The sequence below is a fragment of the Haemorhous mexicanus genome, chromosome 15 (assembly GCF_027477595.1).
Source record: "Haemorhous mexicanus isolate bHaeMex1 chromosome 15, bHaeMex1.pri, whole genome shotgun sequence".
Classification (NCBI taxonomy): Eukaryota; Metazoa; Chordata; class Aves; order Passeriformes; family Fringillidae; genus Haemorhous; species Haemorhous mexicanus.
In genome coordinates, this window is record NC_082355.1 from 2,315,992 (window position 1) to 2,327,394 (window position 11,403).

The following is an 11,403-nucleotide window of genomic DNA, read 5'->3' on the forward strand; positions in this document are numbered from 1 at the left end:
CTGATCCCTTGTCATGCCCTGATTTGTTTACAGAGATAGCCCAGCCAGCCAAATACCTCACTCCAGGCATCAGGGGCAGTTTGAGCTGCAAAAAGGATTTAAGGAGGTGGGACAGAAAAAGCAAAACACTCTGTGAGTTTGTGCCAAGCCTCAGAGATCTGTTACTAACAGGTTAATTTTTAGACTTAACCTTTCATGCATTAGAAGTAAACAAGGAATAAGGAAGCCTATTCCTCCTTCTTAGGAGAAGAACTATTTTGAATTCAGTGTAGCCCAGTGTCCAAGTCTCAGCTGGTTCTAACTGTTACAGCCATCAGGGCAGCCAAATCTACTCCCAGCTGAGAAGCCAGCCTTGGCTCCCTGCCACTGCACTCAATTACATGGGGACAAAGAAAAGCTCAGGTTAAGAACCTGCAGTAGTTTCTAGTCAATTACGGTGCTTAAACCCATTTTTCTCAGTCAAGACCTGAGGCCAGAAGAGTTGAAAATTACAGCTCTACACCCTGGAGCTTCACGTGAGTTTTGGGACTGTGAAATGCAATATTTTAAAGAATATATAACCCAGTGAAAAGAAATATCATAATTTATTCCATTTGGTATAAAAAAAGTTATAATCATGTAACAAAACTATGTCTTCATAAGAAGAAATATATTATTTCACATCATAAATAAATCAGCAAACATACAACCCTTGGCAACTCAAAAAAAAGCACTCGCCTGGTGCTTTCATGTCAGTGCTTGGGAAACAAGAAGAGCTGACAGATATACACACACAGGATTATTGTACCAAAAAATACTGAGGTATTTGGTTTCTCTAGAACTGAAACTTTACGTTTGTGAAGGAAAAAAAAACAAAAAAAACCCAACAACAACAACGCACTAATGTAAAAATAAATAAATAGGACTGTCATATAAAAGGGGACAGCATCAGTGTTGCTCAAAGTGTCCAGGAGTGGGAATACTGGTGGGCATGCTACTAAACATGGAGCAGGCTTGGGACAGACAGAAGACAAGGAGGGACAGCTCAGGAAGAGCCAACGTCCTTCGATCTCTGTGCAGACATCCAGACATTTGATGAGAAGGCAGAAACACCTGGTTTCCCTGGCATTGGGCGAGCTCCTCTCCACTGACACCGTTCTGGGACACGCCGACAACTCCCCACAAAACACAAGTGACACCGTCCCTGTCCTTATTGCACTTGAGACAGCAAGTCTGAGTCCTGGCCACGTTCTTCACCTGCTCTTTCAGCAGCTTGGGGAAGTAGTGATGGGGCTCTGAAGGTAGTTCAGAGCACTGGACGTGGTGTGGACGGGGATGGAGACGGGGAAGTTGAAGACGGTGGTGGTGGATGCCCCTCTGTCCAGCACTGCCATCGCGGGGCTCCCGGCCTCTGCTGAGCAGTTGGGGGCCAGGACCTGCGACTCAAACTGAAGCAGCTGCCCCATGAAGCTGAAATTGGGGGAGATGATGCTTCTCCTCTGCTTGACAAACTCGAAGGCTTCGTCCAGTTTGACTCTGTTGGTCCTCATGAGATAAGCAAGGCAGATGGTGGCTGAGCGGGAAATGCCAGCCTGGCAGTGCACAAAGACCCTTCCTCCCTCGTTCTTCACCGAGTCTGAAAGAATCAAAGCACACAGTCAGCAAACAAGTCTCACTGCTTCCAGAGGTGGGAAAAGCACAGACTGCTGTTTTACATTTCTTTAATCCATCCCTTCCTTAGCCTAATAGGTGCACCCGGAGCTTTTGAGACAAAGGGAGTCTTTGTCCCGAGGAAAGCAGCTATTTTCACTCTGGGCTCCAATTCCAATTATACTAATAGCTCCTCCAGGTCACTTTAGCAGTCTTGCAAGATTACTTTAATACTGATCCGCTTAAATTCACTCTTTTCTGCAAGACCAGCGCCTCTTGAATCAAGATTTCAAACAGCTTGAAGAAGCTAAGATTATGCCTGTGAATAGAATTAAACTAATGGAAATGTTCCCCGAGTTTATCTTCCCAGTGGAATGTTATTCCCCAATCTCAAGCGGAGGTTTTACCGCGGAAAAAAACATGCCAAGAATCACCTCCCAGGGGACATTAACCCAGAAAAGGCGCGGATTGCAAAAAGAGCTCATTTACCGATGAAATCGATGGCCTCGTTGAACCACGAGCTGATATCCGCCTTGTGGTTGTCCTCCACGGGGATACTTTTATACTGGTAGTGCCCCTCGAAGTGGTTGGGGCAGTTGGCCGAGACATTGATCAGCGCCGTGATCCCCAAAGCGTCCAGCATGTCCTTGCGGGAGGCGTGATAAGCGCTTCCCAAGTACAGGAACGGCAGGATTTCCACGGGCCCGCCCTGCGAACAGAAAGAACAGCAGCGGTCAGCCCCGGCCGGTGCTCGGCGGCAGCGCCCGCCGCGCTGCGCTCCCGTCCCGGCGCGGCTCCGCCCGCTCCCCCCGGCGCTCACCTGGTCGTAGAGCGGGGTCCCGCAGGAGCTGCAGCCCGAGTCGGCGCTGCCGGGCGCGGGGCTGGCGCTCAGGGGCAGGCTGAGCCCGGCGGGGGCGGCCGGCTTGGTGCAGAGCTCGGAGCAGGCGGACGCGAAGGCTTCGTAACCTCCTGCGGGGGCAGAGCGGAGAGAGGGGCGCGGGGTGAGCGCCGCGCGGCCGGGGGGCGAGCGGGGCCACCCGGCCCGGCCCTGCCGGCCCCTCCGCCGCCCGCGGGGCCACTCACCCTTGAGGAAGCAGATGCGGGCGCCGCGGGCCTCCCTGCAGAGGGTGCCGAGCGCCAGCAGCATGGTGCTGTCGCGCTTGGGCATTTCCAGGTCGGCGCTGCGCTCGTCCAGCAGCACCACGGTGTGGAAGAGCCCCTGGCGCAGGCGGGCGCGGAGCTCCTCGTTGGGCACGACGTGCTCCAGAGCCAGGGCGCCCTTGGCGCGGCGCCGCACGATGGTGCTCAGGCGGACGTTGCAGGAGCCGCGGATGTGCGCGGCGTTGAAGGAGAAGAAGGAGCGGCAGTCGAGGACGAGGCACTGCGCGCCGCGCTCCTGCAGCAGCGCCCGCAGCGCCTCGCACTCCAGCGCGCACACCCGCAGGTTCACCATGGCCGGGCAGCGGCGGGATGGCTGCGTGGATAGTTGGGTGGATGGAAGGGAGGAAGGACAGGGCGGTGTGGCCGAGGTGCCGCTGTCCCCGAGTGTCCCGGTCGCGCTCGGCCGCTCCCGCGCTTATATTAGGGCCGCGCCGGCGGGACGGCGTTTTCTCAATGGGGCCGCGTCACGTGGTGCCGCCGGGGGGGCGGGGCGGCCCGCTGGCACCGGTGACGTCAACCTGGCCGCGCGCCAGCGCGGGCGCGCCCGGCCCCGCCGGCGTGACGTCATCCTCGGCGGGGCGGCCGGGGAGCGCGCGGGCGCGGGGGCGCGCACAGGGGTGTGTGAACCCCATTACACACCTGAACACACCTGAGCACACCTGAACGCGCGTGGGCACACGGGTGCACGCACCGACGTGTGCGCACACGGCCGTACTACACACAACCCCCCCCGATATAAATATATATCAAAATATATTAAAAGATATATGTAAATATATTAACATATATGTAAATATATAAAAGCATATAATGTATTAATATTTAATATATAAATATATAAGAATATAAAGTATATAAAGATATAAAATAAATATACAGAAATATATACATAAATATAAGTATATATACATATATATACATATACACATATACATACATTCACATAGATATATGTACTTTTTATATGTGTATAGGTGTATGTGTGTCTATGTGCTTATGTCTGTGTATGTATGTGAATATGTGTGGCTCTATATTTATAAATATGTGTATATATCTCTGTATATATTTATAAATATGAATATATATACACCTGTGTGCATGTATAGGTGTGTATATGTATCTGTATGGGGGTGTATATATATATATATATATATACACATATAGCAGAGGAGGGGGACTGCTGCAGCACTGGCTGCTCCCTCCTTTCCCACAGAATTCAAGGAGCAACAGCAGCGTGGGGATGTCGAGCTTTGGATGAGGGTGTGATTATTCTCCTAAAATATATGTATAAAGGCATACACATCCAGATATTTGTATTCATGCATAGGCATAGCTACATGTACAGACAAACCCACACATAAATATCTATGTGTACACATATATTCGTGTATCTATTTATAATGTAAACACATATTTGAGAGTCGTTCCCATCATGTTTCATGGATATGGAAAAAAAAACCACAGCAGACCCATGCAGAGTTCATTTTTCCCCACTGACACCCCCCCAGGGGTGGGGGCTGCCCAGTAACCAGCAGGGCACTGGTGGGAGCTCTCTTTTTTCCCCCCTCTTCGGTGCATCAGCACTTCCCAAAAGTTTTCTTTATTTTTTTCTGTGGATGACTGGCTTCCACAGAGCCACTCGGGTGTTTCTTACTCAGGGCTTCCAGTCAGCGCTGCTGCCACTTCCCCCGCTCCGGGTGTCCCCTCCAGGTGTCCCCAGCCCTCTCTGCCCATCACCCCGTCCCACCCCAGCCCTTTCCTCCAGCAATTCCTCTTCCCCCTGCTCTGCCCCGCTGCTCCCAGCTGCTCCTTCCTCGCCCCACTCTGCAGTTTTGTGTTTTCACTTCCCCCTTCCAGCTGCTCCTTTGGGAGGAGACCTCTGCACCCTCCCACCCCTCACCCCAGGGCTCCTCTCCCCCTCCTGCCCCACCAGGCTCCCCCCCATCCCTCCTCACATTTTCTGTCTCCCCCCCATCCCTCCTCACATTTTCTGTCTCCCCCCCATCCCTCCCCACATTTTCTGTCTCCCCCCCATCCCTCCTCACATTTTCTCTCTCCCCCCATCCCTCCTCACATTTTCTGTCTCCCCCCCATCCCTCCCCACATTTTCTGTCTCCCCCCCATCCCTCCTCACATTTTCTTTCTCCCCCCATCCCTCCTCACATTTTCTGTCTCCCCCCCATCCCTCCTCACATTTTCTTTCTCCCCCCCATCCCTCCTCACATTTTCTGTCTCCCCCCATCCCTCCCCACATTTTCTCTCTCCCCCCCATCCCTCCTCACATTTTCTGTCTCCCCCAGAGTCCCCCAGGCTTTGACCACCCCAGCCCAGCCGGGCTCTGTGTCCAGCTGAGATCTCCAGGGTTTTCCAGGATCCCAAAGGGGTCCAGAGGAGGGGGATGGACAAGGGCAGGGGTGGGTGAGTGCCAGCTCTGGCTCACCCACAGGATTGTCTCTGCTCTGCTGAGCACTGGCTTTTTCTGCCAGAACTGCAGCCTCAAAGTGAATCTGTTATTTCAACACGTTCCTTTAAAATAAACACAGGATTGCACTTTTCATTCCATTTATTTATTGTTGTTCTTTCAGCAGCGGGCTGGAAGCAGATTGTGGGAGGAACACTCACACACTTGGGTGCTGGGAAATGACTCCTCTCCATCACACCAGCCCCCACTGGCCCAGGGACCCCTCAGGACCCACCAGCTGGGCAGGTGACACATGTCCCACCACAGGGACATCACCCCTGGCCCCAGCCCCAGCTGTCCTCCTTGGATGTTCACCTCAAAAGATGTGACATCACCTTGGTGACCTTGCACATCACCTGTGCAACACCAGCCTGCCCAGACCGTTCTGAGGAGAGGAACAGCAGGAATTCTCTGTGATGGATTCCTTGCCAACTTCTTGCAGCACAAGCCAGCACGACAGATGGCCACAAGTCAGGGCTGTGCTCATCATCTTTCCTGAAGGAAATGGACACAGAGCTTTCTGTGGGTCTGTACCCAGGAATTGCTTCATTTTCTCCTTTGCAGTGTGATTTAACAAGGGATTTAAGGGGGTGATTTAAGGCATCTCCTGGCAGGGGCACGGGAGAGGGAAAGAGTCTGTGCAGCCACAGTGGAGAACCCCTGTGGGATTAGGAACTGGGGACATCCTTAGAATAATGAAATCCCAGCATGGTTTGAGCTGGGAGGGAATAAAGAGCATCTATTCCACCCCATGTCTGGCTCACAGGTATCCCTGTGCCACTGACAGGCTTTTCTCTCTTTGTCCTAAACCCTTCTCAGTGCCCCACAAATATAAAAAACAGAGATTTTTTTCCCCCGAGTCTGGCATCTTCAATTTTTCCCGAGCTTAAAGAAATTTCCAGGCCTGCCACCTGCCCAGCCAAGGGACAATGTGCTCTCACTAACATCCACTTTTCTCATCATGATGTTAACCAGCACCACACAAATATTGAAAATGAGCCAGGGCTTGGGCCAGGTACCTTGGCTGCTCTGAGCCAGGGCAGGGATGACACCCCACGGAGGCCTTTGCACAAAGGGAATTTATCTCCACAACAATGATAATTGCTTTTCGATGCACTTATGTAACTGCGAGGCTTTGGAATCTGGTCTTGTTTATACCCGGTGTAAATCAGGAAGAAAAAAATTCATCACATGTGGCAGTGTGTACTTAATCACTCACAATCCTGGGCTGGCTATTTCCTTGCTTTATTTTTGTTTTCTTTTCTTAAATAAACCTGCCATAAGAATGCAAGAAAGCAGAATACAAAACGGGCCTGAAGTGGCTTTTAGAAGCTCACACCGCCTTGAATGACTTGTTAAAGGGTTCATTTTCCTGCCCTAACAAAAGCCAGGAAATACAAAATTAACCCCTTCCTCCCAAACAATCCTGTTAGCGCCGGGGCCACGCTGCCTTTGGGAGGGCAAGGACAGAAACACGAGCATGGAGTGTGGGGGTGGGAGGTGTCGCTTTTCTGTCAGCAGATGGGACCCACTCCCATCATCCCGGGGCTTAAACAGTTCCCTGTCCCTCTGCCAAAACATGTCCGAGGACATGAGGACATGAGGACATGAGAGCATTAAGGACTTCTTGGGAAGATGACTTCATGGATGATGGCACAGCTGAGTGTGGGTATTTTTGGTCTCTGCAGGAGCTGAGACCTGTCCTGGCTCCTCCAGGGACCAGGGGTCTCCCAGTGCAGCCTGGCCGATGTTTTTTGGAGATTTCAGAGCTGCAGAGAGCTTCTGCTTTGTCTGACAGCGATGCCAGTTTGTCCCAGCCTGGTGACAAGTGACGACAGCCCCTGGCCTGGAACGGGCCCATTGCACAAAGCACTCACCCAGTCCCACTGGTTATTCAGGCTTCTAAACCAGTCACCCATGGCCAGAATCAAATGGAACCAGTCCAGAATTACAGCACCTCTGGAACAGACCCCAGCCTGGATCTCGCTGCCTTTTCAGTGTGAGTTTTTCCTGAATAAAGGTATCAAGCCCCAACACTTGAGACACGGGACAAAAATGCATGTGGGAACATTTGGAAACCCTGCTGGATGCATTTCTTCTGCATGTGTAACATTTTCTCTGAATTCAGTTTCACAACCCAGCATTTCCTTTTGTAAATATTTGGATAGATTTTACAGAGGCACAGATTCATAAGAAACAGAAGGGAAAAGAATGGAAAGATACATAGGGAGAGAGAGAAATAAAAAGAAGGAAGCAAGCGAGCAAGGAAAGAGGGAAGGACAGATGGAGAGAAAGAAAGAGAAAGAAAGGGAAACAAAAAAAGGATTCAGAGATGAAAGGTCACAATAAAGAGAACACAAACAATATAGAATTACTGATGACTCACACTACAATGAAAACATTATTTTTTTATGCATTTAAATCCCAAGATTTAACCCTTTGGCTGGGGTTTAGCCAAGCTCAGACTGCCTCAAATCCTTCTTCTCAGAGCTGGTGAGGAGGGAATAGGGTGGCAGGAGGGTAAGTCCTAACAGCATGAAAAGCTGCTCTGGGTTGGGGTCTCTCCTGCCTGGAAAACCTGGTACATTTATTTCTGTGGGCCTCGAGTGGAAAGGGTCGCTGTCAGAGCTTGTGTATTTCAGCTGGGGACACATCTGGACCCTGATGGGCTTTGGGGAATGAGGAAAACCCCTTCCTCCCAGCCCTGCCTGGGGAAATCTCAGCTCACTGCTCTGCTGGCTGCTGCCAGGGGCTGGCACAGCCAGGGCTGGCAGCAGTGGGTGCCAGTCCTGCACAGAGAGAACCACAGTGGGCACTGCCTGGACTCTGGGCTCTTCACCACGAGCTGCTGATGCTGCAGGCAGAGCTCCAAACACTCCAAAACCCGAGGCTCCCAGAGCTGCAGCTGGGCTTGGCCAGCAGCTCTGCCAGCAGCCAGCACCGTGACACCCTGGACCCACGTGCTCCCCTGTCCCAGCAGCCACCAAACCCTTGTCACAGCCTGAAACCCAGGATCTGCAGCATGGACAGTGCCCCATCCCCATGTGTCCCTCTGTCCCAGCAGCCACCAAACCCTTGTCACAGCCTGAAACCCAGGATCTGCAGGTGGACAGTGCCCCATCCCCATGTGTCCCCCTGTCCCAGCAGCCACCAAACCCTTGTCACAGCCTGAAACCCAGGATCTGCAGGTGGACAGTGCCCCATCCCCATGTGTCCCCCTGTCCCAGCAGCCACCAAACCCTTGTCACAGCCTGAAACCCAGGATCTGCAGCATGGACAGTGCCCCATCCCCATGTGTCCCACTGTTCCAGCAGCCACCAAACCCTTGTCACAGCCTGAAACCCAGGATCTGCAGGTGGACAGTGCCCCATCCCCATGTGTCCCCCTGCCCCAGCAGCCACCAAACCCTTGTCACAGCCTGAAACCCAGGATCTGCAGGTGGACAGTGCCCCATCCCCATGTGTCCCTCTGCCCCAGCAGCCACCAAACCCTTGTCACAGCCTGAAACCCCGGATCTGCAGGTGGACAGTGCCCCATCCCCATGTGTCCCCCTGTCCCAGCAGCCACCAAACCCTTGTCACAGCCTGAAACCCAGGATCTGCAGGTGGACAGTGCCCCATCCCCATGTGTCCCCCTGCCCCAGCAGCCACCAAACCCTTGTCACAGCCTGAAACCCAGGATCTGCAGGTGGACAGTGCCCCATCCCCATGTGTCCCCCTGCCCCAGCAGCCACCAAACCCTTGTCACAGCCTGAAACCCAGGATCTGCAGGTGGACAGTGCCCCATCTCCATGTGTCCCTCTGTCCCAGCAGCCACCAAACCCTTGTCACAGCCTGGAACCCAGGATCTGCAGGTGGACAGTGCCCCATCACCACTCTGCTGGAGCAGCTCCTGCAAGGCAGAAGTTTTCCTTTCTCCTCAGTGACTCACAGAGCTGCCTGGGGCAAGTTGCCTAGTGCTGTGTTTTAACATGATTACAGGCCTTACAGAGCCAGCCTGGGATACCTGGATTTGACATTCAAAATCCTTAAATACCTGCCTGCAAAGGAAAATCTCTGGGAATTAGTGGCACTGATACACTTCACAGCTCTGGGATCAGCTTAGTAGGGCAAATGGTTTAGGCAATTTAATCTTACATTTAATTGCCTCTATTAATCTGCTATGAATCATGCCTTGCACTAGGCATAAGGGTATTTATTCAATAAAATCGCTGTATTTGTAAAGTTCTCATACTTCAAGATGAAAGGCATTAGATGCACAATAAAATATACTTATGGGAAATTATTCTTCCTATTGCTGGGACGGGTATTTTCTCAGTAACATCTCTTGATGGCTGGCGGGGCAAGGCAAGGCTTCCGTGGGAGGAGGCTGAATTTGAATAGAAAACAAATGACGTAGCTCACACCAAGGAGCAGGGAGAGAGAGGCGTGTTCTCCTCCCCAGAAACACGAGCCTCGGGTTTATTGCCTGTCAGGTGATGTCAGCGTTTTGTGGGCGCAGTGACTCTGTAAGAGCTTCAGATTCCCAGAACCATCCATTCTCATAAAGATTGAGATAAGAGCTGCTGAGGCACTGCCATTTGTTCCTCTGTTCTCCTTCTCTTTCCAGCCAGGTGAAGGGGGCTGATGTTGAGCCTGGGATTACTCTGCCCACTGGGACAGAACAGAGCTGGAAGGGGTAGAGCTGGAGTTTGGCATCTTTTCCCTGTCCTGGAGCCACCACAAACCTGTTCTCCACTCGCTGTAGCTTCCGCCAGGGAAGGGTCTGTAAAGCCAGCGTGACCAGCTGCTGTGGGAAAGATTTTCATGTTCACACAACACAGCTTCCCCCAGCTCACAAATGACTTTAGGTGGATAAAGCCACCTTGGGATAATACAGGACTTTTAGGGCTGAAAGCTGCAGAAATGATGGAAAGGCATTCCTGTCTCCTCCTGAAGTCCTGAGCTAAGTGCAGGAATCAAGGGAGATCCTCCTGCTGTACTTCCACTGCTCATCTCTGCCACTCCTGCCACCCTCCAGGTCTAAATTTGTCCCACATCTAATGGCATTAAAAGGGGACAGAAAGGGAGGATGTAACAGCAAAAGCAACTGGAAACGTTGCCTTTTAAACTTTGCCTTTTTAAAAAAATAAAGTGAGTTTTTCTGTTATCAAAACCCACAATTCCTGCATTCCTGGACTGTGCAGTAACTCAGTGTGGGGACCCAGGAGTGACCCTTCACGAGAGCACATCAAAAAATAAAGAAACTCGTAGGGAAAGCAAGGCACAGAGACATTCCAGTGGATATTACACTGCACATGCTCCAGCCGAGTCCCTTTGTTACCCTTGCTCCTTTTTCTGTGCCTTTTTAGTCCTCCAACCTTTCTGTGCTTTTTTAGTCTGAGCTTCTGAGGTGTTTGTAACCAGTCGTGGTGTTTAAACCGTAACTGTTCAGAAACCCCCCCGTGTCAGTAAATGCAGAGCTGCTTATTCATTCTGTGCCCTGCAGTTTGTGACAATGTTTGCAAAATGACACGCTTCCCTCATGTGATGGAGGGAGGTGATGAGTGTGGAACAGTGGTCAGTGAAAACACAGCATTACTCATAGGGGAGAAGAACACTCGGCTCTTTGGGACATGAAAACCTCGAGGCTGTGGAAAAAGCCAAACTTTGGCCCACAGTGTTGTTTCCAGGAGCACACACGGGGCAGGGTGAGTCACCTCCCTGCCACTCGAGGGGGACAGGGCGTGAGATCCAGGAGAGGGACCTGCTGATCCTTTCCTTTGTCCCTGAAGTGCCTTGTCATGGCCACTCCTGACCCTCCCGCCTTGCTCATGGGCCACTTGATAAAACGCAGGGCTGAGCTGATGTCATGGCCTTGCTGGGACAGCTCCAGGTGAGCCCAGGTTCGTGCTGTCCTCTGAAGTGCTGGACAGAATGTTTCTTGGTGGGGATGGATGAGGAGTGAGGTCACACAGCAGCATTGGCTCAAATGAATTTGCCCAAACATGGGACGTTTCTCCTGAGGGTGGCCACATGTGTGGACAGATGCCCTGTGGCTCTTGGAGCCTCCCTCCAGCTGTGATTTCACCTTGGCCACCGCTCAGAATCCTGAGCTCTGTTTAGAGAGAGGCCCAGCCCAAGGGATGCTCACATCAGCACACTTCTGAGAGA

At 52.0% G+C, this 11,403-nt stretch overlaps 1 protein-coding gene across 2 annotated transcripts; it reads right to left on the bottom strand.

Moving 5' to 3' along the window:
- Positions 1-565: 565 nt before the first annotated feature.
- DUSP1 (dual specificity phosphatase 1) lies at positions 566-3,202 on the bottom strand. 2 transcript variants are annotated; one of them, XM_059859997.1, is made up of 4 exons: positions 2,713-3,200; positions 2,450-2,598; positions 2,119-2,338; positions 566-1,615 (listed from the first exon to the last, which is right to left on the bottom strand). In XM_059859997.1, exons 1-4 carry the CDS (start codon positions 3,080-3,082, stop codon positions 1,245-1,247), a joined length of 1,110 nt encoding a protein of 369 aa, XP_059715980.1. In that variant the 5' UTR covers positions 3,083-3,200; the 3' UTR covers positions 566-1,244. The 2 variants fall into 2 exon arrangements, with proteins under 2 accessions (XP_059715980.1, XP_059715979.1); XM_059859996.1 differs by having other exon boundaries at positions 2,450-3,202.
- Between the last annotated feature and the right edge of the window lie 8,201 nt (positions 3,203-11,403).